Source organism: Pocillopora verrucosa, chromosome 11 (assembly GCF_036669915.1).
Source record: "Pocillopora verrucosa isolate sample1 chromosome 11, ASM3666991v2, whole genome shotgun sequence".
Taxonomy (NCBI): Eukaryota; Metazoa; Cnidaria; class Anthozoa; order Scleractinia; family Pocilloporidae; genus Pocillopora; species Pocillopora verrucosa.
The window spans coordinates 13,417,289-13,437,865 of NC_089322.1; the positions used below are offsets into that span (position 1 = coordinate 13,417,289).

At 37.4% G+C, this 20,577-nt stretch overlaps 1 protein-coding gene across 1 annotated transcript; it reads left to right on the forward strand.

The window, feature by feature from the left end:
* The first annotated feature begins 4,303 nt into the window (after positions 1-4,303).
* LOC131794547 (cilia- and flagella-associated protein 337) lies at positions 4,304-20,459 on the forward strand. The gene is made up of 32 exons (XM_059112067.2): positions 4,304-4,494; positions 5,296-5,392; positions 5,681-5,896; positions 6,710-6,744; positions 6,935-7,004; positions 7,671-7,724; positions 7,899-8,007; positions 8,576-8,663; positions 9,081-9,214; positions 9,695-9,793; positions 10,257-10,359; positions 10,616-10,680; positions 11,138-11,202; positions 11,467-11,550; positions 11,847-11,925; positions 12,533-12,594; positions 12,845-12,940; positions 13,080-13,148; positions 13,435-13,530; positions 14,041-14,156; positions 14,766-14,838; positions 14,973-15,146; positions 15,708-15,830; positions 16,206-16,310; positions 16,825-16,885; positions 17,123-17,254; positions 17,396-17,547; positions 18,011-18,082; positions 18,405-18,534; positions 19,172-19,290; positions 19,657-19,804; positions 19,934-20,459. The coding sequence occupies exons 1-32, from the start codon at positions 4,415-4,417 to the stop codon at positions 20,161-20,163; spliced, it is 3,336 nt and encodes a 1,111-aa protein (XP_058968050.1). The 5' UTR covers positions 4,304-4,414; the 3' UTR covers positions 20,164-20,459.
* Positions 20,460-20,577: the final 118 nt, after the last annotated feature.

Consider the following 20,577-nt stretch of genomic DNA (forward strand, 5'->3'; position numbering starts at 1 on the left):
ATCTGCTTTGAATTCTATCATTCCAGGTGCGCCACGGTCTACGGTCCCTAGACACCAGGCTCATCCTTAGCTTCATCTCTTCCCTGTTGTCCTTGCGGCCTCGGGGCGCCGGTAATTCACGGCATTCCAGGTATGCCATTCGATCCAGGAATCCCGGAAAATCCGGGTGCAAAAATAGGTCTCTGGAAAGAAAAAAATATACACAGCTTGGGTGGAAAACAACAAGAAAACATTTTTAGTGCAGAGAAATTTCTTATAATGATAATGTAAGGAATAAATTGAACAGTTGAAAATCTTCATAAAAATTTCCTTATTTTCACGTTTCCACTGTCCTAATTATCTTCTCCTTTCCACACACACTGTTTCCAGTTGGTCTGTGACACTGCACTATTCACGATTTCTCCTTTCTCTCCTTTAGATCCCTGCTCTCCTTTCACACCCTTGATTCCTGGCGGTCCACTGCTACCACGTGACCCTTCATGACCTTTATCTCCTTTTATTCCCATCATTCCAGGTGCACCATTTTTACCAAGTGACCCTGGATTTCTTTTTTCTCTTCTTGACACCAGGCTTTCCCTCAAGTCCATCTTTTCTCTTCTCTTTCAGCCATATCGGTAAATATCAATTTGCTAAATTTATCGTTTTCGCAGGGTTTTAAAATAATGTTATATATATTTCACGGAGAGAAATTCTCTCAGTTCCAAGGAAGAATTAGAAAACAATCTTATGCCGCTGTAATGGTATTTCCAGAGAATGACAACTCGCCCCTTCAAAGGAGCTATCGCTTCAAAGAATAAGTCAACAATTTTTAATGACCATGCGTTAACTGTACATGAAATTATGTGCAGATGGATAAGCTATGCACTTTGCTCTGTAATTTGCTTCAGGTCTCCAGAAACGTCATACTGAACATCCAAGGGCTTGATCGCTTTTGTCCTGCCGCGCTTTGCTTATTACGTATACAACATTCAGTAAATGGTTTGAACCCGTGGGTAACATGCAAAAGTGTAGGTTGATCGTCCGGGTGAGTGTAGTCCTGAGGAGGACTGTTCAAGTCGGTAGTGGTGACTGATGATCATCAGAGTTAAGTTAGTAGCAGTTGTCTGTCGAATCTTCTAAGTCCGGTTCGTATAAACTGATTGGTCAGTTTTGCGGCGATGTTATTGGCTGTAAGACTCAAGTGGCGTAGGTCGATCGGTCGTGGTGGGTAGGTCTCAATCCGTCGGTAAAGTTAACGAGGTCGTTCTGTTCGGTTCGTTTGTAATGTGTATGTTGTGTATGGTGCCGGTAGCGGAGTCCGTTCTAAGTTAGTAAATCAGCTTTCCAGAGTCAGTCGTTGAAAGAAGTTAGTGCTGTAGGCTAGGCAGAGTCCTATTCGATATGAGTTGGTGATGCTCAGAAAAGTGATTGTTGACGTCAGCTTTCCTATTCCTCGTCGCTTGATTGTGTTCAGTCAGTCTTGTTGTGAGGTTTCTGCCAGTCTCTCCGATGTAGGAAGCGTGGCAGTCGAAGCAATTATACGAACCGGACTGAGAACATTTGACTGACCACAACTATTCACTTGACTCTGATGAAGACTTCCGCTCAGGTTTTCGAACCTTCAGTCACCTCTGCCCACAACAGTCCTTCTCAGGACCACACTCACCCGGACGATCAAACTACACTATTAAAAATTACAACATTGTTATCTATGATCTAAATAGCAAGTCAAACTAACTATAAGGGAATGCTATCCCAAGAGGTTTGGTACGGTCTGTGACATGATCTTCGCTTGGTCTTTGGACGGTAATCACGTATTCTGCATCAATTTTTCAGTACACGTTTTAAACAGTGTGTGTTAGATCCACTCTGAGGCGAAGTGATAGTTTTCATCTTAAAACTCATAAATGTGTATTGATAGTGGTGCAAATTGCTGAAGCGTCTTACTGAGTATCATGTCAAAATGAAACAATAGTGTTTGATTGAGGAACTAGCTATAGGTGACAAAGTTAGTTTGACTCAGCTCGTTATTAAAATCACAGATAACCATGGTGTAATTAGAAAAATGCGGTAGGGTAAAGGCGGCCATACCCTCAGATGTCCATTATGGCGTTCCTAGAGACCTGAAGCGCATTTGAAAACAAAATGCGTTGCTTATCCTCCTGTACATAGTTTCACGGAAAGGTAATCAACGCATGCTCGTTGAAAATTGTCGACATTTTTTTGTAACCAAAACTCGGGAGCAAGTTGTCATTTTCGGGAAAGCTATTACAGTAGTATACCACTGCTTTAGATCTTCCCTGAGAACTGATAGCGTGTTCTTGTTTTCCTGCTCCTGAAAAAAATCATTTACGGGCTCTTTTAAGACAAGAAATCGTAAACTTGAGTTTTCGGCCATCTCAGAAAGCTAACTTTAGGAAATAAACTTGACTACAGAACTCCGAACCCCTTTCAAAATGTTTACACAACCAACGACGAAGCTAAGTTTCAAGTAAACTAAAGGGGCAGGAAGAGGAGAAGGTGCGAAAACCCAGTACTTCTGACAAATTCTTCGTGATTGGACAAAACGTTTTCTCTACACGTGAAATTGTCGTTTCTCTGATTTGATTGGCTGTAAACAGCTGTGAACTGGGTTTTGAGACAACAGATTTCGTCGTGAAACTCTCAGTATGTATCATGAAATTACATGTATTCCATGGATAAATTGTTGTTCTTAAAATGAGCGTAATGACCTTCCGCTTCTTTTTCAAAATTCTAACTTCCAAGAAGTAAAATTTAAGAAATTCGTTGGGTAAGTTTTATTTAAACGGAACTGGTGAGTATCTTTTACTTTACCTTGCAGGCCAGTCAATGAATTCAGATGAATTGTGGTTATAATCGGATGATTACTTTGCACTGACTTTGCATTCACTATGAAATAGCTACGGTATCTCCTTATTTACATGCTTTTGTATATCCTACAGTATTTGCTTATATGTTAACTGTCAACTGTCATGTTAAAACATAGTTAGTCTCCTCTACTAACTATGGTTAAAATCAGAATATTTACAAGGCAGTGGTAGTACTGAACGATAGGAAGTCTGAAACTACTCGAAATCACACACGGTTGAACAACTTGAACCTGAAATTTTTATTTTATTAATGTTTTAACATTTATTAATGAGGCGCGTAATGACCAATGTTCACTACTAATACATACCCGGAAAATCTGGCCGGTACAGATTTCAGACGCGTCTCGCTGCAAATCTCGTTAGACTGAAACAATGATTTGATTGAGGAAATGCGGTGATGAAATATACTTAACTATTTGGCCCGGCCAGTCATTAATTAATATTACAAAAAACCATGTTGTATTTAAAAAAAACCGGTCAAGCCCTCAAATGTTCAGTATGGCGTTCCTGTACATTATTTTCGTATAGTTAATGCATGCTCAATAAAAATTGGCGTATTTTTATTCGTAGGGGGAGCTTTCGAGGCGGTGTTACTGATTTTTATCTTCAAAATCTGTTCACGTGTTTAATTATGATGCAAATTGCGGACTCGACCAAGGATCTCATAAAACCATAGTTAGTCTCCTCTACTAACTATGATAAAACTAAACAGTTCTACGTTTGATTAAGAAAATAGGCGATAGAAACCTTAGTTGGACCTGTCTTTATTCCAGTCTTACAGGTAACAGTGTTGTAATGTGCAAAATGCGGCAGGATAAAAAGCGGCAAAGTCCTCAGATGTTCAGTGTGGCTTTCCTCTACGCCTGAAGCGCATTTCAGAGCAAAGTGCATTGCTTATCTTCCCTTACATAATTTCATGGCATGGTGAACTCATCAACAATGAACTCATAAACAGTAATTTTTCTGTAGCCAGAGCTCATTAGAAGGGGCAAGTTGTCACTTTCTCGAAAACTATTGCAGTGCGTCTTGATTGCTTTCTAAATCTTCTCTGGAACGGAGAAAAATTTCTCTCTGCGAAATATATGGAGCATTTCTTAGTTATACGAAAACGATGAATTTAGATATTTACAGATCTGGCAAATACAATAAGGAATTAAATGTATTCCATCGTCAGCCGCTTCTATTTCAAAATCTGATTTCCAAGACTCAGTTAGCACACAAATTCTTCATGTAACTTCTAGCGATATTAAAAATAATTATGACTATCAATACTTTAGTTATTTTTATTGTATTATCAACGATTGGCGATCAGTTTTTGGTGCGAATAATAGGAGTTGTAGCATTTTTCAGGCTACTCAACTCAACTTGGTGCCTGGCTGACGTGACCGACGGGACACTGGAAACGACCAACAGGACAGATCACCGATTTGGACTGGCACTAGTTGTGATTGCTATGGTTTCTTGTGATTTCTTGTTGATAGAATATGGCGGCGAGAATTGATCGAAAGATCACCAATGTTATCTGCCCTTGAATTTTCGAGATCATGTCGAAATCACCCAGAGGAGAAGATTCATCCGTCGCTTTAACAAATGGCGAGCAAACTCAGGAAGGGAACAATGAAAGGTTTGCACAATAAGTTCAAATTTATGTACAACCTTCCAGAGAGTTTTGACACCAAAAGCACAACTGCAGATCGATTTACAATGTAATCTGTTTGCATTAGAATTTTGACAGATATTTTCCTCTTTATTTCCAATTGACTTGTTCACACAGATGCCTTAAAGGATAACTAATTTTTTCTTTTTTCGTGTAGTAAATAAGTATCGACTGCATCGGGAGATTTATCGAAGCCAAATTAGAAGGTTGCACGAATGCTATTTAGATTTAATTAAGCTCCAGTCTAAATTTATTCGATTTTTCCATATGATACCTATATATGTGCGATAAAATAACCTTAAATTTCAAGTGAAATTCTTCGATTGTCTGTATATCCACTGCATTTATTTACAGATAGATTCAATGGTGCTGTGCGTCTGTTTTGTAATCGATCACTGATGCTGTCAAATTGTGGTGAAAACAAAAAAGTAGCTCACGAGGTGCAGCTGAGTGTTTCACTGATGTTCTTACCACATTTTGACGTCTTCTTTGATATACTACCGTTAAACCCACGGCAGCATAGAATCTATTTGTCTTGTATGACTGATAAAAAAAGAAAAATTTTGTTATTGGTAATGTCATTTAGGGGACTGTCCTTCGATAGATCATAAGTAAGACCGTGTTAAAATAGGTGCATTGTTCAGTTTATTTTATATTCATCCATATAATATGTATAAAAGATACAACCTTACAATTTAAGTGAAGTTAGTATGTATAATTATCTACTTTATTGATAACAATATAAATTTATTGTATACTCTTACACAGGAAAATTGATCCAAAGATGACAACATTCAATGGTGGTTATAAACTGGTCAACAGGCTGACAATGCACGACTTGAAAGCAGTCCAGGATGCTTTCATGGTACGGGTTATTTTGTTATATCATATGAAATAGTAGAATAATGCTTTGTACGTGCAAAATTGTATTTTTTTATAACTCTCCATATCCAAAGTCTATCAGTTTCTGATGCATAGCCTGAAATCCAGACTCTAGTTTTCTAAAGGGTGGATATGTCTATTTGGTGGTTAGTACAGTACATTTTTTGAGCACTTATCAACTGGGTAGGATTTTTTTCCACCCTGTAAACAGCATGGCCCAGAAGCACAAATAATTGCAAAACCTGGACTCTAATTTTTGTGATTACTTTAGATAAACCAATCAGGCCACGAACGTGAACTCAGCCTGGATGTGAATCAGTTCTGTGAAATTCTCTCCATTGTGCTCAACAAAGGTTCAAGAGAAGAATATGAAGATCTGTTTAACAAAGTTGATGTGGGAAAGGAAGGTTATGTTGACTGGGACAAATTTTGCTCTCATATGCTGCTAGAATACTATGAAAAAGATGATAGGATGAAAACTACACAGGTAAGGAGCTTGTTTTTATTCTTCTGTATACATACTGTAGAATCCTGCTAACTGATCTAACTTGGTTTACAAAACTTTGCTCTCTCTCAAACAAAATATGATTTTCCCTGGATTTGAATCCATTTTTTCAGTCTTTAACTCAAACTTGTCTGGTAAACTTGAACTCCTCGTTCACTGGAACTAATTTTACCTTCTCCTGGCTCAGAGTTCGGGTAGTGTCAGGTTCCACTCCACACACCCCAAAGACTTCTATCTCTCCAAAGGTAGTGATTTCATGACCTGGGTTGGGATGCTTTACCAGCTAGCATGCCTTTAATCCTGGTATTATCATGGCTTTCCTTTTGGTGGCCCAAACTGGCTAGACCCTGTGTACTCAGAAACCTTCGTGTGGATAAATCTGCTGAATATGGCCAATGAAAAATTACTTGAGGAGCAACTGAGGTCAGACAAGGGAGTTATGATCTCAGTATAAATTGGAATCATTGGATTTAAGTAAACTGGGTATTGTCTATTGATAAGCAATCAGGTTTAATAATCCAGGTGAGGCCAGGAAAAGCTATTGGCTTTGAAAGTAGGTATATTAAGCCTTTTTGAGATATAATTAATTTTATCTTTTGCAAAGAGTTCTCCTTCAGAGAATTTCTAGGATGTGAAATCTTTGCAATAAAGTTCTTTTTCAGTTACAAGTGTTTCTTTTGCCTCAGATAGGAAAAAATAGCCACTAAAAATTACTGGACGGTATAACAAAAGCTTCTGTTTCCAAAATTTCAGTTTAGCCCTTAACTTTGTCTTTGCCTTTCTTGATTTTAACAGGTTCCACAATGGCGAGAACTCAGGAATATTACAAGGTTGAAAGTTTTTAAATTTTTGTTAAAATTTTTGTTACAGAGCAGCTTTCTTAATTTTGTGAAACAACACACTGACTTTACAACACAAAATTCCGTAGTTTTTTTGATTGTGGACCTTTAGATGTATCCTTAAGATGTATAATGTATATTATTTTAAGAGAAAAAATGTATTTTATTTTCAACATTCCAGTCCTCACAAGGAACCCGTTATTAGAATATCTCCATTGATGAATCCATCAAGATACATTGTAGTTAGTAAGGTAAGCAACTGTTGTCTTCTACAAAGAGCAAATACATATTTCTCTGCCAACAAGTACATTAAAGGGAAAGAATTGTCAGTTCCTTTCAATTCTTATTCAATCACTAATTTTCAGTTTCACTGATGCACAGTGCATCCTGGTCTTTACTTTTAAATACTGGTGTAATGGTACTAATGTTCTTTTAATATTTATTATATTTATAAGTCAGTGTATATGCTATGATTGGTCAATTTGGTGGGACACATTTACTGTACAGCCTGCTAAATTTAAAAGTTTGTTTTGGTTACCAGATGGTAACCTAGAGATATGATAAATATTGTACAGTCTGTGCTGTAAGTTACAAAACCTGGTTTTTTTCCGCTCAGATTTATGGCCCATGTGCTTCATGCTTGGGCCCTATATCCGTGTGGAAGAAGCTTGGTCTGTAAGTTACAGTAGGAACCTTGAACCTGATTAATAGAAGGTATGCAATACTGAAACCAAGCATGTACTACTACCAGATGAACTGTGTATATGTGCAACTCATAGTGTACCTCTTTCACTTGTCTCAGTAAGTCTCCACAAACACTTTCATGGCTACCAATTCACTTACCAGAAATTCTAGAAGTAGTGATCTGGCTGTCAATCATTTAATTGACATTTTTTTTGTCTTCTATAATTTTACAGGAAGGAGTAATATCCCTTTGGGCACAGAACATGAAGCCATTAAGAACTGTACAGGTAAGGAGGGTTCCAAGAGCTCCTCTTTTATATTTTCCTTTAATTTTGTTCAAGGGACATGCAACTTTTACTGTCTTATGTCATGAACTCCTCCCTTTTGGATATAATTAATTTATGCTGAAAAATTTTAAAAAAATTCATAGAGTCATATAATCAATATCAATTTATTGCTAGGTCCAAACTGATCAAGATGAAGTAAAACAAAGAGATCTGTGGGTGACAGACTTTATACCAATGCAAAATATTTACAAACTGGCACTTGCTCTTACAAGTAAAGAAATTGGTAAGATAAGTGAATATCAAATCAGTGCAACACAGCCAGTATACAATTCATGTATTTCTGTCTGATGATGCTGAATCATAACACAATAAATTATAATACTGACACATCATAAATAATCACTGATAGAACTTGGGTGTATCTCAATATCTGAGCTAGACAGGCTTGTCAATGGTCAATGGAATCATGATGTTGCATCATAATAGTCAGTAGTAGTAAATGAACACTTTTTCCTTATCAATAAGATATGTGTATTTATGTGATCATATTATTCGTCAAGTTGTGTAAGCCTGATCATGAGCTTTTGCTCTAATTATGGACCACTGCAGTTTACATTTATCAACTCAGTTGATGAAACCAAACTTATCTTGTAACATCCTCCATTGAAGCAACACCACAGTTTCTGAGCTTATCACTGCCAAATGAATGATGCACATGGATAGAAAAGACCTTTGAGAGACATCACTTTATCAAATATACTTGAATGTATATCTGCCATAGCTATCAATTGCTCCAATTTATGATGAAAGTAAATTGTGAAGTTCAACAATTCCCCTGGTCATTTTTTCAGCCATTTATGACTTAAGTTCCAAATCAGAATTCAACTGCCAGTTCAGAATACAAGGCCTGGAACATACACCTTTGTGTATGGATTACTGGTATGTCAGCTAATTTATAAATAAAAGTTAACTTTAACTCAGCTAATTTTTAATAAAAGTACTTGTGTCTTACAGTTACCAGTAATCTCAATTTATTTCAAATGATTGGAAGTAATTTTATTTGAAATTTTATGTTTACATTTTGTTATGAAGAATTGTCTTTAACCCTTTAACTCCCATGAGTGACCAAGACAGAATTTCTCCTTACAATATAATATCAATACAATTTGGGGATAATTAGTTGATCCAATACTAGATTCTCTGAACTAACATTATAAGAATTCTACTGTTGACAGTAAGGAGAATTACAAATTTGATCTGGAAGTTAAAGGGCTAAATTACATACCACATGAATAGCAAACCTGGTGTACACAATGGGTTGATTATTAATTTCAATCATAATTTTGTTGTTAACAGGAGTAACCCATACAAAACGAATGAAGCAATTCTTGTTTATGGAGATGTTCATGGCCAGGTTAATGCACTGCTGTTTTCAGCAGCAACAATGGCTTTGTTTGATCGACCATCACAACCAGCAGGAAGTAAACAAGGTGGAGCATTTTCCTGTTTGATGAAGTGTTGACGTAGTCTGCAAGTAACTTCTGCTTAGAATGATGGCTGAATTTTTCTCCTTTGTGTTCCCAGACAAGTAGCTGACCAGAAAGAGTTATTAATCTTTATTACCCTCTCATTGATAAGCATGTATATTCTCCATATTGTTCTCCAAACAATTCCTAAGATACTGGCAAGGAGAATTTGTTTAACATTGCAGCACTTCTTGTGTATGTGATCATTTCTGATATTCTCATGACTGTAATGTGTGATTTAGGGGTGATATTGTGAAGAGAAATAAGATTCTAGTCACTCTTAGGGATCAAAGGGCAAGTGGCAATTTCAAATTTCGCTGATTGATACCTGCAGTATGTTTAGCCTCTGGCATTTCTCTTTGGTAGTTACACATACTACAATATTACAGCATGTTACAGAAATCTTGATGTACTTTCTCTATGTCTGCTACCAATTTTTTGCAGATGTTTGTTTGAATGTGAATATTAATGATGTAAATAGAGGTCACTACAAGAATGCAAGATTTGTGAAGCATCAGGGACACACAGAGTGGGCAAGACAAGGTAAGTTGAAGGAAACTAGAGGCCCTGAGGAAAACAGTAAGCAATAAAACTATTGAATGAATGGAAACTGCAAGCAACCAAACAACAGTCAAGTTATGACCAGAAAAAGACATGTAGAATGACTGATGTGCATCTCTCAGTTAGTATTAATATGACTGTTGTCAGGAATGGTTGATTAAACAGGCTGTATTTCACTGTACAGCCCCCTCAATCCAAAAGTTTGCCCAAATTAAAATCTTTCCCCTCAATTTCCATGTAGAAATATTAAAAAATATCTACTAACCTCATTCTCTTTGTTGCTACTGTAGTTAGCAGAACCTTGTTTTTTTCACTTGGATTTCTGGCCTATGGGCTTTGTGATTAGGCAATAAATCTGAGTGGAAAAAACTTAATTGGTCACTCTGGGACTTACAGAATGGACATTGAACCTGTTAAATGTAACTCAGTTTTCTTGTCGTTACAGTGATGTACTCAGCTCATTTGGACTGCTTCATATCATGTGCCACCAACTACAAGAACTCTCTAGTGCTTGGATGGATAGAAAAATCCAAAATGAATATGAGAACGTGAGTGTCTGACAAATGACAGGAAAGAAACCAATTGCACTGTAACTATCTCCTGTTGTTCTTCACAAATCCTTAGAAAAGTTTTCCAAGGATTTATAAGGAACAATGAGAGATACTTACAGTGCACTCGATTTCCATCCTGTCATGATTAACACTTAAAAAGACAAGAAAATTATTTGAAGATCACTTGTGTTGTAAAATGTCAGATCACACATTGTTACAAGCCATAATTGATCATTTCATTTCCCTTTAATAGAACACAGTTTAAGATCCCTCAAGGTGTGAATGCATTTGACTACAGTGAAAGAATCAACTTGATTGGTGAGGTTTTGTCTCTTTCTTGATTTCATGTAGTACACACTTTGTTTTTGAATGATAATAAAAAAAATTCCTTATTTCAAAATGTTAAAATGCTCCTGTACTTTTACTATTCACTTGGAATGACACAAACACCTAAGCTTACTGCTAAAGTTATATTAGAGAACTTTCCTTCGTTGTTTGTGCATTTTGAAACCCTTATCTACAAATAATTTTTAAGGTTGACTTTTATATATTCCCTGTTAATCTGTACCCAATCTCAACAATTCCCATTCTTATTCATTTTCTTTTACCGGTGTTGCTTTTCTTGTTTGTTTTTTTTACTGACCACTTACTTCATTCCTGTGTTGAAGTTTGCTCAAAATATTTCACACAACATAACTCCATCAATCTCAGTCATTTTTCAAAGTTCCTATCTTAGGTACAATCTGTTTATAAGGATTCTCTTATCCTTTTTTAGCCACAGCAGGAGTCAATCATCATGTGTGCCTATGGAATCCTTATGTCATCTCCAAACCAGTTGGGGTAAAGTTTCTTTAGGTTGTGTTTTGGATTGCTAATTACTGGGTCATGTGGCCAAGTAGCAAAATGGTCCAGGATAACAGATAACTTCAACAGACAATTTTATCTAAAAATGTGAATACCTGTATTATTGATGGCAAGAGGAAGAGCCACCATATTGTAGAAATACCCTTTATGTCTGTCTTTCTTTTGTTGTGTGAATTCTCAATTGTTTTGTGGTATAGTATTACCTCTTTGCCTTAATTTTTTGTGATGTTGTGTTTCCAGGTTCTCAGAGGTCATATGCAAAGTGTTATTTCAGTGAGATTCATTGAGACAAGAGGCCAGCTCATCAGCTTGTCAAAAGACAAAGTAAGCTATCACTCATTTTATCTACTCGATGTTGTTGTGTTGTTAAGCTATCTGTTGAACTTACAGGTATTATATAGCAGTCAAGTGATCAGTACATCAATTCATGTAACTCAGTGCCACTAAATTTCATCGTAAAATTTTTTAGTTCATAACAACATCATTGGACAGATTCATTTTTCAAGACAATTAATGAAGTTCTCATTGAGTGTCTTATATAGTGGGTATAAAAGAAAATTTTTTCAAAAGGGCATTTCTGAGTACTTCAACTGACATGTTCTTTTTCCGGTATGAATCAGGTTCTCCGGATCTGGGACACCCACCTTCAAGTTTGTCTTCAGCGTCTATCAGGAATGTTTCCCAAAGGTCCATCAGAAGGTAACAGACTTGCATTTCTCATATTAACAACAGATATGTCATTGAAATTTAAAAGTAGTTTGTAATTTGCAAGGCAAACCAAATGGTAGCTTACCATCAAAATATATTTCCCTATTGGATGAGGTTTGCTATTGGGTACTTGAAAGTTGTGTTACATTCATGAGACAGAAATGACCTCCTCACAATCAGTATATCTCCATACAGTTCGTAGTCTTTCTACATGTATATTCTGATCTAATAAACCTCCAACTTGATTCTAGTTTTCATTGTATTGCTACTAAGTAAATTATTTCACTCAAACTGTAATTAAATCAGGTAGTGGAGCAAAAGGCTAAGAAGTCTCCATATTTCCCAAAAAAATGAATGATTCAGTCAAACTATGACATGAATAGACCATGCCAGTTTTTACATGTAATTTATAATTAATTTGCCAGTTAGTACATGTAATTTATTTTTAATATCTGTGGGGAGAGATAAAACTCTCATTGAACCCCTTTTAGGTAATAGTAGTACATTAATGTGTGCCAAACCAATTGTATCTGAAGTTCCTTAGGATGCTAAATTCACCAGCTAATTGATATAAATTATATAATTCATTTCATTACAGTGTCTATCACAATGTATTATGATGAAGAACACAGCAAACTATTCACAGCTTTTAATCAGCAGGTAAATTAGATAAACTGCATTTTTAAGTAACTAGAAACTATTTATCAAAGCTTTGTGTATGTTAAAACAGTTTTATTAGGTTTCCCATTTCTACAGGAGGTAAGGTGGCTTATTTTAAGCATTAAGCTGCCATCAACAGCAACATTTTTTTCTTCTTTTTGTTTTCCCAAAGCCTACAGTTTGGCTGCTGAAAGTATTATATTAAAAAAAAACTTTTCTAAAAAAATTTCCCTTTTTTCTGACCTGTTAGCTGACCCTGATGGTGATGAAGCCTGAAGTTAAAGACAGAATCATGAGCCATGAACATCCAGTCACTGCTGCCATTTACAACAGCAAGTTTAACCAGGTACATGAATCTGTGAATTCACAAACCAAAAACTGTCATTTTTGTTGACAAATTATTTTATTTTTTCAAAATTAAGGGCCCAGTCTTTTTTTTTTAATGGTTCTTATTTATAAACTAAGCAACTCTTTCTATTATGTAGGTGGTCAGTGCATGTACAGGATCTGTTATCACCATGTGGATGATAGAAACTGGACAGAAAGTCAAACAAGTAAGAGGAGCTCTTCATTGCATATTGCAGTTGTCAATCCCAAGGTTGATTAACCAGCATTTAACAAAAGTAGTTCTCATAGTAGTTGTGTCCAACTAGTATCTAGGAAACACAAGGTTGCATCCTGTCAAAGCCTTTATTCTTTAAGGCTTCTTTTCTGCAGCTGCTTCAATTGCAGGTCACCTGTGGGATCATTGCTTTGCTTGAATAACATCTTGATTGGATGTCATGGTGTTTTCATTTCTTCCAACCTTTCTTGTGGTAAAATTTTTTTTTTTTCTTTTAGTTTGCCAATGCACATGGTAACTCAGAAATCACCACCTTGGCTCAGGATGCTACAGAGACCAGACTTTTCACAGCAAGTGCTGATGGTACAGTTAAGGTATAACTCAGTTGTTGATGGCTTTCTTTTTTGATGCATTGAGGAGAAAATCTGTATCAGGAAAACTCTTAATCCCTTCTTTTCGACTGAGTTGATTGATGTCCCCAAAGTTAGATCAAGGCAGTATGTAAGTACGGAGTGGTAAGGGTGCTGGACTTGTACTCTGGTGGCCCCAGGTTCAAGCCCTCTAAACTGCTACTCTCTGGATTTATTCTTGGTTTCCCCGAGTTCAACTCCTTGGGTTTGCTTTGTATACAGCCAACTGGTTTGCCTGTGGGTAGTTGGGATTTTTGAACACTCTGTTATTCTTTCATTCATTCATTCGTTCATTTTATTCATTTACTCATTCATTAATGTAGATGAAAAGCCTGATTGGGAGAGGGTTAATTAAGTGTATATGCATAAATGCAGAGGGGAGAGCTTGATATGTCTATGATCTTGTAATGATTCAATGATATCTTTATACCATTCATTTATTTAATCAATATGTTGTCTTAATTTTTCTTTCAGATCTGGGATTTCAATGGCCATTGTCACCATATTTTAATGGCTGGGAATGGAGATCCAGCAGAGATCAGTCAAGTGCTTTGTTTAAAGAGGATCATTATTGTGGTTGGGTGGGACAGGTAGGGGAAAAAGGCCACACCTTGGTTTGTTTAAGACTGGATAATGCTATCCACTGGGTAAACCGCTATCCAGAGGATAACGGTTTATGTTTTGCAAGAGCTTATCTACTGGAAAGGGGTTTATCCACTTGATAGCATTATCCAGTCTTTGCACAACCAAGGCTTGTTTTATGTACATAAAATCTGGCTTTAGATAAATCAGGGTAGTAAGGATTTCTTATAGGGGGGGAGTCCAAAACTTCGATTCAGAAAGCACAGAAAAAGAATATGTATACTAGAGCCTGAACAAGCAAAAAAAATATTCAAAGACAAGTAAATTTGAAATACTTGATTTTGAGGAGAACCATAATGGATCCTGATTATGAGGTTTAAAAAGTTTTGATGTCAGACTAGTGAAAAAAAAAACCCACAGGTCTGACGGGTGGATGCTGTGGAAATCACGCTAGCACATCCTGGATGCTGTGGAAATCACTCTAGTACTTTGAGCCCACTTGGTTGCTTATCTTACGTCATTGGACTGAAGATGTTCGGGTTTTTCGTTTCATTTTAAGTACTCTGAAGCAGCTTAGGTCCAGTTACGTTTAAACCAAAACTGTTCTCTTGTTACAGGACCATCTCTGTCTTCAGAGACAATCAGCTGAACTCTTTCTATGTCTACCCCTCAGAGTGGAAAGGAAGACTGGTAATTAGTTCATTTTCTACAAGTGATAACAAACACAGAACATGCAAACCTCTTTCACCTATATTTGAAAGCACTGGACATTTGGAGATCGATGCGTTCTGACAAATAACCTTAAAGTTCATATTTTTCCTCAGGAACACCAAGATGATGTTTTGTCCGAAGCGTTTTGTGCTCCAACAACACTGGCCACAGCAAGCTATGATGGTGAAATTGTACTCTGGAATTTGAATTCAGAGCAAGCTTTCAGACATCTTTCTACGCACACTAAAAGGAAAACTACTCGGTCTTCCAGAAGAGCGAGAAAAACGGTACATATGCCATCCATTTATTTAACCATTTGGCTCTTTATAGTGACCAGCATCCAATTTCTCCTTATAATATCACCCCTGAATCACATTTAAAGGTCACGAGAATAAAGGAAATGATCAGCAACTAAAGAAGCTCGTGATTGTTGAACAAATTCTCCTTGTCAACCACTTAGAAAAGGTATAGGAAACAATATGGAGAATATACACACTGATCTAGGGTGTCAAGGGTTAAAATCGAAATTAGCTGGCTCTTCATTTTTTGTCTTTTTTTTTGTCTGTGTTGGTGTCTGGGTTTCTCTCCGACCGACCAACAAACTGATAGACCCACTGACTGACTGGCTGAGTGTCTGATGGGTGAATGATTAACTGACTCACTGACTGACCTACTGCTAAACCAACCACTATCTGAATGATTGACTTATCAATCGATTGATTGATTGAGTGCTAGCCTGATTGACCAATCAATTGTTTGATTAATGTGATGTCACATTCCCTGTCCAATAACGTTAGAGTACATCACTGTACGTGTTGAGTATTTGTGAGTATTTGTTCCTTTCATAGATGGACCTTACCAGTCCTCTTCAGCGATCAGTGGAAGCAGAGACGTCATTAAAGCCGCCTCTAACACAGAATCGTTTAACCTCAGCGACTTCTGTAACGTCTGAGCGGCCACCGAGCGAGCAGGTACAATGTAAAATTGTCTTTAGTCATATTGTAGGTGGAGCGAAGATTTTCTCTAATGATAACCGACCGCGGGAAATTATGGAGCCTTGAACAATGCGAGTGAACGAGAGGTCTGTTTGGGTCTAGCCTGATTTTAGTACCAGGCTTCTGGTTAACCTCTCCCCGACTCGTCTCAGATCTTCCGAAAAGGGAGGGGGGGCGTAGGTATTACAGCGTCAATAATGAGGGCTTACAAGTATGTTCTTTGCACTGTACTAAATGCTCCTAGACGAGAAAAAAACATACCATGGTAATGTTGACAAAGGTATCCTATGTACATTAACTAGTCTTTTGTGTGTTGGACATTAACTAATTGATTCTGGTTGGTCTCATCAGGATGACTTTGGTTATGCTGTCACTAAACTCATATTCCTCAATGAAAGACCGATGTCTGCGTCAAGTGTTGGAGCAAATTTAGTGTCGTGTAACGCTAGTGGCTGGGTAAGTCTGTTTAGAGATAACTTTTCCCATTGAAACCATGATTGTTATTACTTTGTTCATTGGGCATTGTGGCGCTTTTTCGGGCTAAAATGAAGATTTTGGCCCGCTTGCCTACTCGTGTAATTGTTCAGACTATTTTATTTTCTCAAATCAAAGCCCTTCAAAGTGATAATAGAGTTTATGTTCTGAGTCGTTTATTTTTGTTTATTATGGCAAAAACATAACACACAACTAGAAAAATATGCTGAACTGTAAGAAATGCTATTAGAGACGGAATAGAGTCAAGAGCTGCGTCACAGCTATAACAGTTATATAAAATCTCGGTCCTCATCGGCTCAGGCTTAACTATACTGAGGTACCTCTGACCTATTTTCGCTATTTGCTATTTGAAGCATTCCTTACCAAACATTTAACGTTACGGCATGTAATTTGTTGCCGCAACAGTGCAGCATTGTTTACAAGTATCATAACAGTTGTGAAAAGTAATAATTTTCATTTTGTTATTTTACGGCAGGTCCGATTTTGGAATACACATAAGTCGTTGTGTGTCGGCCAGTTTTTAGCTCATGAAAACGGTAATCATCCAGTTATATCGTCATGATTGACGTTTCCAAGCTTGATAAATTATTTTATTGTACATTAGACTCACCATGAAAAATCCCTTAAGTCGATTAATTCACATCATGCTCAACCTTATCCAATAGTTGCTTATTATGCCTCCGAGCTCTGATGCGCAGGAAAAACATCGGTGACCATTTTTTTTCAAAGAATAAGCAAGACTAACTAGTCTTTTTTATTAATCATCTCTTCAGCTGGATTTCTAACGATGACTGTAGATGAAACAAACTCTTACTTGGTAACTGGTGACGCAGATGGAGTCATTAAAGTCTGGGACATATCAGAGTATTGTATCGCTTCTGTGACTGAGAATGACAGCACACCACGTAAGTTAATCTTTATTTTTGAGGTTTTGTTGCAACAAAGCGTTTTTCAACAATCGTTTTCCGACAGGTAACTAGACAACAGGCCGGAGAATGTGATCTCACAAGTCTTAAAAATCTTATTTCTTACCTACCCCATTGCAGCCCTCCTCAAACAGTTCCAACCTCACACGGACACCATCAACAGCATCCAACTATTTACTCGCTCAGAGAGACTGCTGGTGCTTACAGCGTCCAGTGACTGCGCTGTTGCATTGTGGGATGTGGAAGGTCGCCATATTGGAATATTCGGGCAGGTGGGACTTTTCTTAAACCCTTGTTTTCAAGCTCTCTCAGTGCAATAGAGATATATTGACATTGGTGGTACTATACGATCGTTTTAGGTGTAATAATTTTTACCTTAAGCTCTGCAAAGGAAGCTTTTTTTCCGATATTATATTTGGGCACTCAAGACAAAAAAAGAAACGTCGTTGTAGCCGCGAATCGAGCAGCGTTTCTCTATCATTTCGTCCTTCGTCTCTCTCGGCTTCGCCCTTCAACGCTTCATATCGCTCGCAAAACTGCGAGCTGCGCAGGCTAAACAAGTTTTCCATGAACAAGACAAGCTTTTATCTATAGCGCATACACAATATAACTTGTGTGAGTTAGAATTCTTTAGTTTTGCATGTATTGATATCAGGTATGCTGCACAGTATTGTAAAGAAGGCCATTCGCCTTATGTACTACTTATTTTATTTGTTATGCCTGTCTTACCGTCAGGAAGAACATTGGAAGATTGAGCCAATCTCCATAGAAGAACGAGAAGCTGAGCAAGCAAAACAGGCTGAACAGGTTTGTGATTCGCCAGCTCCGAAGTCGTCCTCGGCTTAATGGAACTTGTCATGATGCATTTGAATTGTTGTCTTTTTATTTAACCAATTGAATTTTCAAGAGTGTGACCCTTTTGAATAAGTTAGAAAAGATGAACGTTGTACCTTTTTCCCTTTACACTTGTAGTAACACGCAAAAGAGCGAAAGGTCTCTAATGTATTTGTTTATATGTTTTCTTAAAGAAGTGAGAACATTTGAGGACATAGCCTACTGGAAGCTTCATGTTTTAAATTTGTCAATAAAGTAAACATGTCAAATTTATGGAGCTCTGCATTTGAAACAGGCGGAGTCCGATAACACCGACAAAGACGAGCCAGCTGAAGAGGAAGGCAAAACAGATGATGTACAACTTTTCGCTGATGAAGGCTTCGACGCAGAGTTTAGAGTTTCTACTTGGGAACAAACCATATTAGGTAAGCTGTCATTCTAACTTCAGTTCTTACCTTAAACTTCTCACCTTTTTATTTCACTGAGACACATTCTTGGTTGTTGTACAACGAAACTCGAAAACCGAAAATCAGTCAGAATCTTGTGGCTTCTGGACTCAACCATGAATGCATTACTAATTGATCGTGTTCTCTTATGAAATCCAAAAAAGTAAAATCAATCGAAAAAATAGCTTGCGATCAGGTTAGTAGTATTAGTGCTTTTGCGCGAGTGTTTCTTCGTCTAGGGGAAATTACGACGCCATGAGCAACGAAGGTCGGCATGGAGTTTAGCACTGCAAATGAGGGGCCCACATGATGAGGGCCCCTCATTTCCAGTGCTTCCCTTCCCTTCATTTCAAGTTACTAGTGCCAGACCCCTCAGCAAACCTCACCCCGTCTCCTCACCCAAACTTCCCGCGGACGGAGATGCACGCGTTGAGCAGGGCTGAGAGCCTACTGACAGGCTATGAGAAATGTGTTAATATTTTTTTTTTTATAGAGACTCAATCGATCTTCAAATTTGGTTTTGGCACCTAAATTTTTAATCTCTTTAATAGAGTGCTGAGCTCTGAGTAACCAAAAACATGTTGATTGAATACACATTGTGCTATTATTTGTTTAGGCAAGGCCTATCAAGAGAAGAGAATCGATAAACGAGAAAGACGACAGCCTCAAGTCATCCCTGATCTTCCATATCTGAACTGGGAGAAGACAGGACAGGCTCCAGCCGGACCCTATGCGGTATGTTCTTTGAAAGGTTCATAATAAAAAGAGAGGTTTTTGAAATGATATGTAATTCTCTGCTTCAATTCTACCGGTGCCACTTTGTAACTGTGTTTTCATAACAGGAAAGCTTGACCTGTAAAAGAGAAGTCTTAAAACCATCGCATATGCTAATAGGACATTATTTTAGCGGCCTTTCTCGCGATTTTATGAAGCATCGGAATTCACAGCAAAGAATGAAGTATTATATTATTTAGTGCAAACATACCGGAACGATTTGAAATGTTTCAAGAGAAAATGACGGGCAAAATGTGAAGCCGAACAACAGCTACAACTTCATCATCAAACAATTGATAATGATGCTTTTTGTACCTTATTTTCCAGTCTTTAGAGACGTCAGACCTTCAGGATGTTGGTGTCATTCATAAGCCAGACTTTGTTGCTCATCCAGAAAAGTATTTCAGTGAAAGCTCAGCTGGGAAACGTCAAAGCGCAGATACCACTGTACCTACATTACCAAGTGTTACTGACAGTAAGTATTTTTTCCCCTTATTTTTGAAATTAGACTTGTCATATTACGGTCAAGTTGCAAAAAAGAATGAAATATCACAGCCCAATTTTCAGTTTACTACCCTCACACTTCCTTTATTGAATTCTATAGATCTTCAAATGCGTTACGACGAAAGAAGCCTTTTTCCGAAATTCATCTTGGAAATGGAAGCCAAAATGAAGGCTACGCATGCGCTGGGAATGCGTGTGTCTCGTGGTGCACGTGCTCGTGGTGATACTTTGCAGGCAAGATCACGAGGTTCGCACGAGGTTCCTCAAGCAAATAACAAGAAAATGACGAGCTGGAAAGTACTGCTTACTAGTAAAGGCAAGGATTTGTAACAGCAGAAATACAAGCGAGGCTAGGCTCCGTGCATGAGAAGATCTTGAGAGGAAACCCTCCGCTACCCCTTCTGGCCAGAACAAGAACTGAGAATTGAGAGTATTAATAAGAATACTTAAGTTCTATCAATTGTATCACGATGTAGTCACTAAGGATGCAGATGGAAAAGTTTCGACTGCATATAACTTTCTGCAAGCCGTTAGAGAACAGAGGGTTGTTTCTAAAATTGTAAATAAGTGAATGTTCAATTTGTATTTATAAATCCGATGTTTTATTTCGTGGATCTTTTTGTCTGAGCTTGTTTCTAGTCCATAATCCTTTATTTTTGTTTGAGTAATCGGATTCCCCCGAGCACATTACTACCTATGTTCTGCCTTGAGCTTAAATTATGCTTCACCAGCTAATGACCTTGG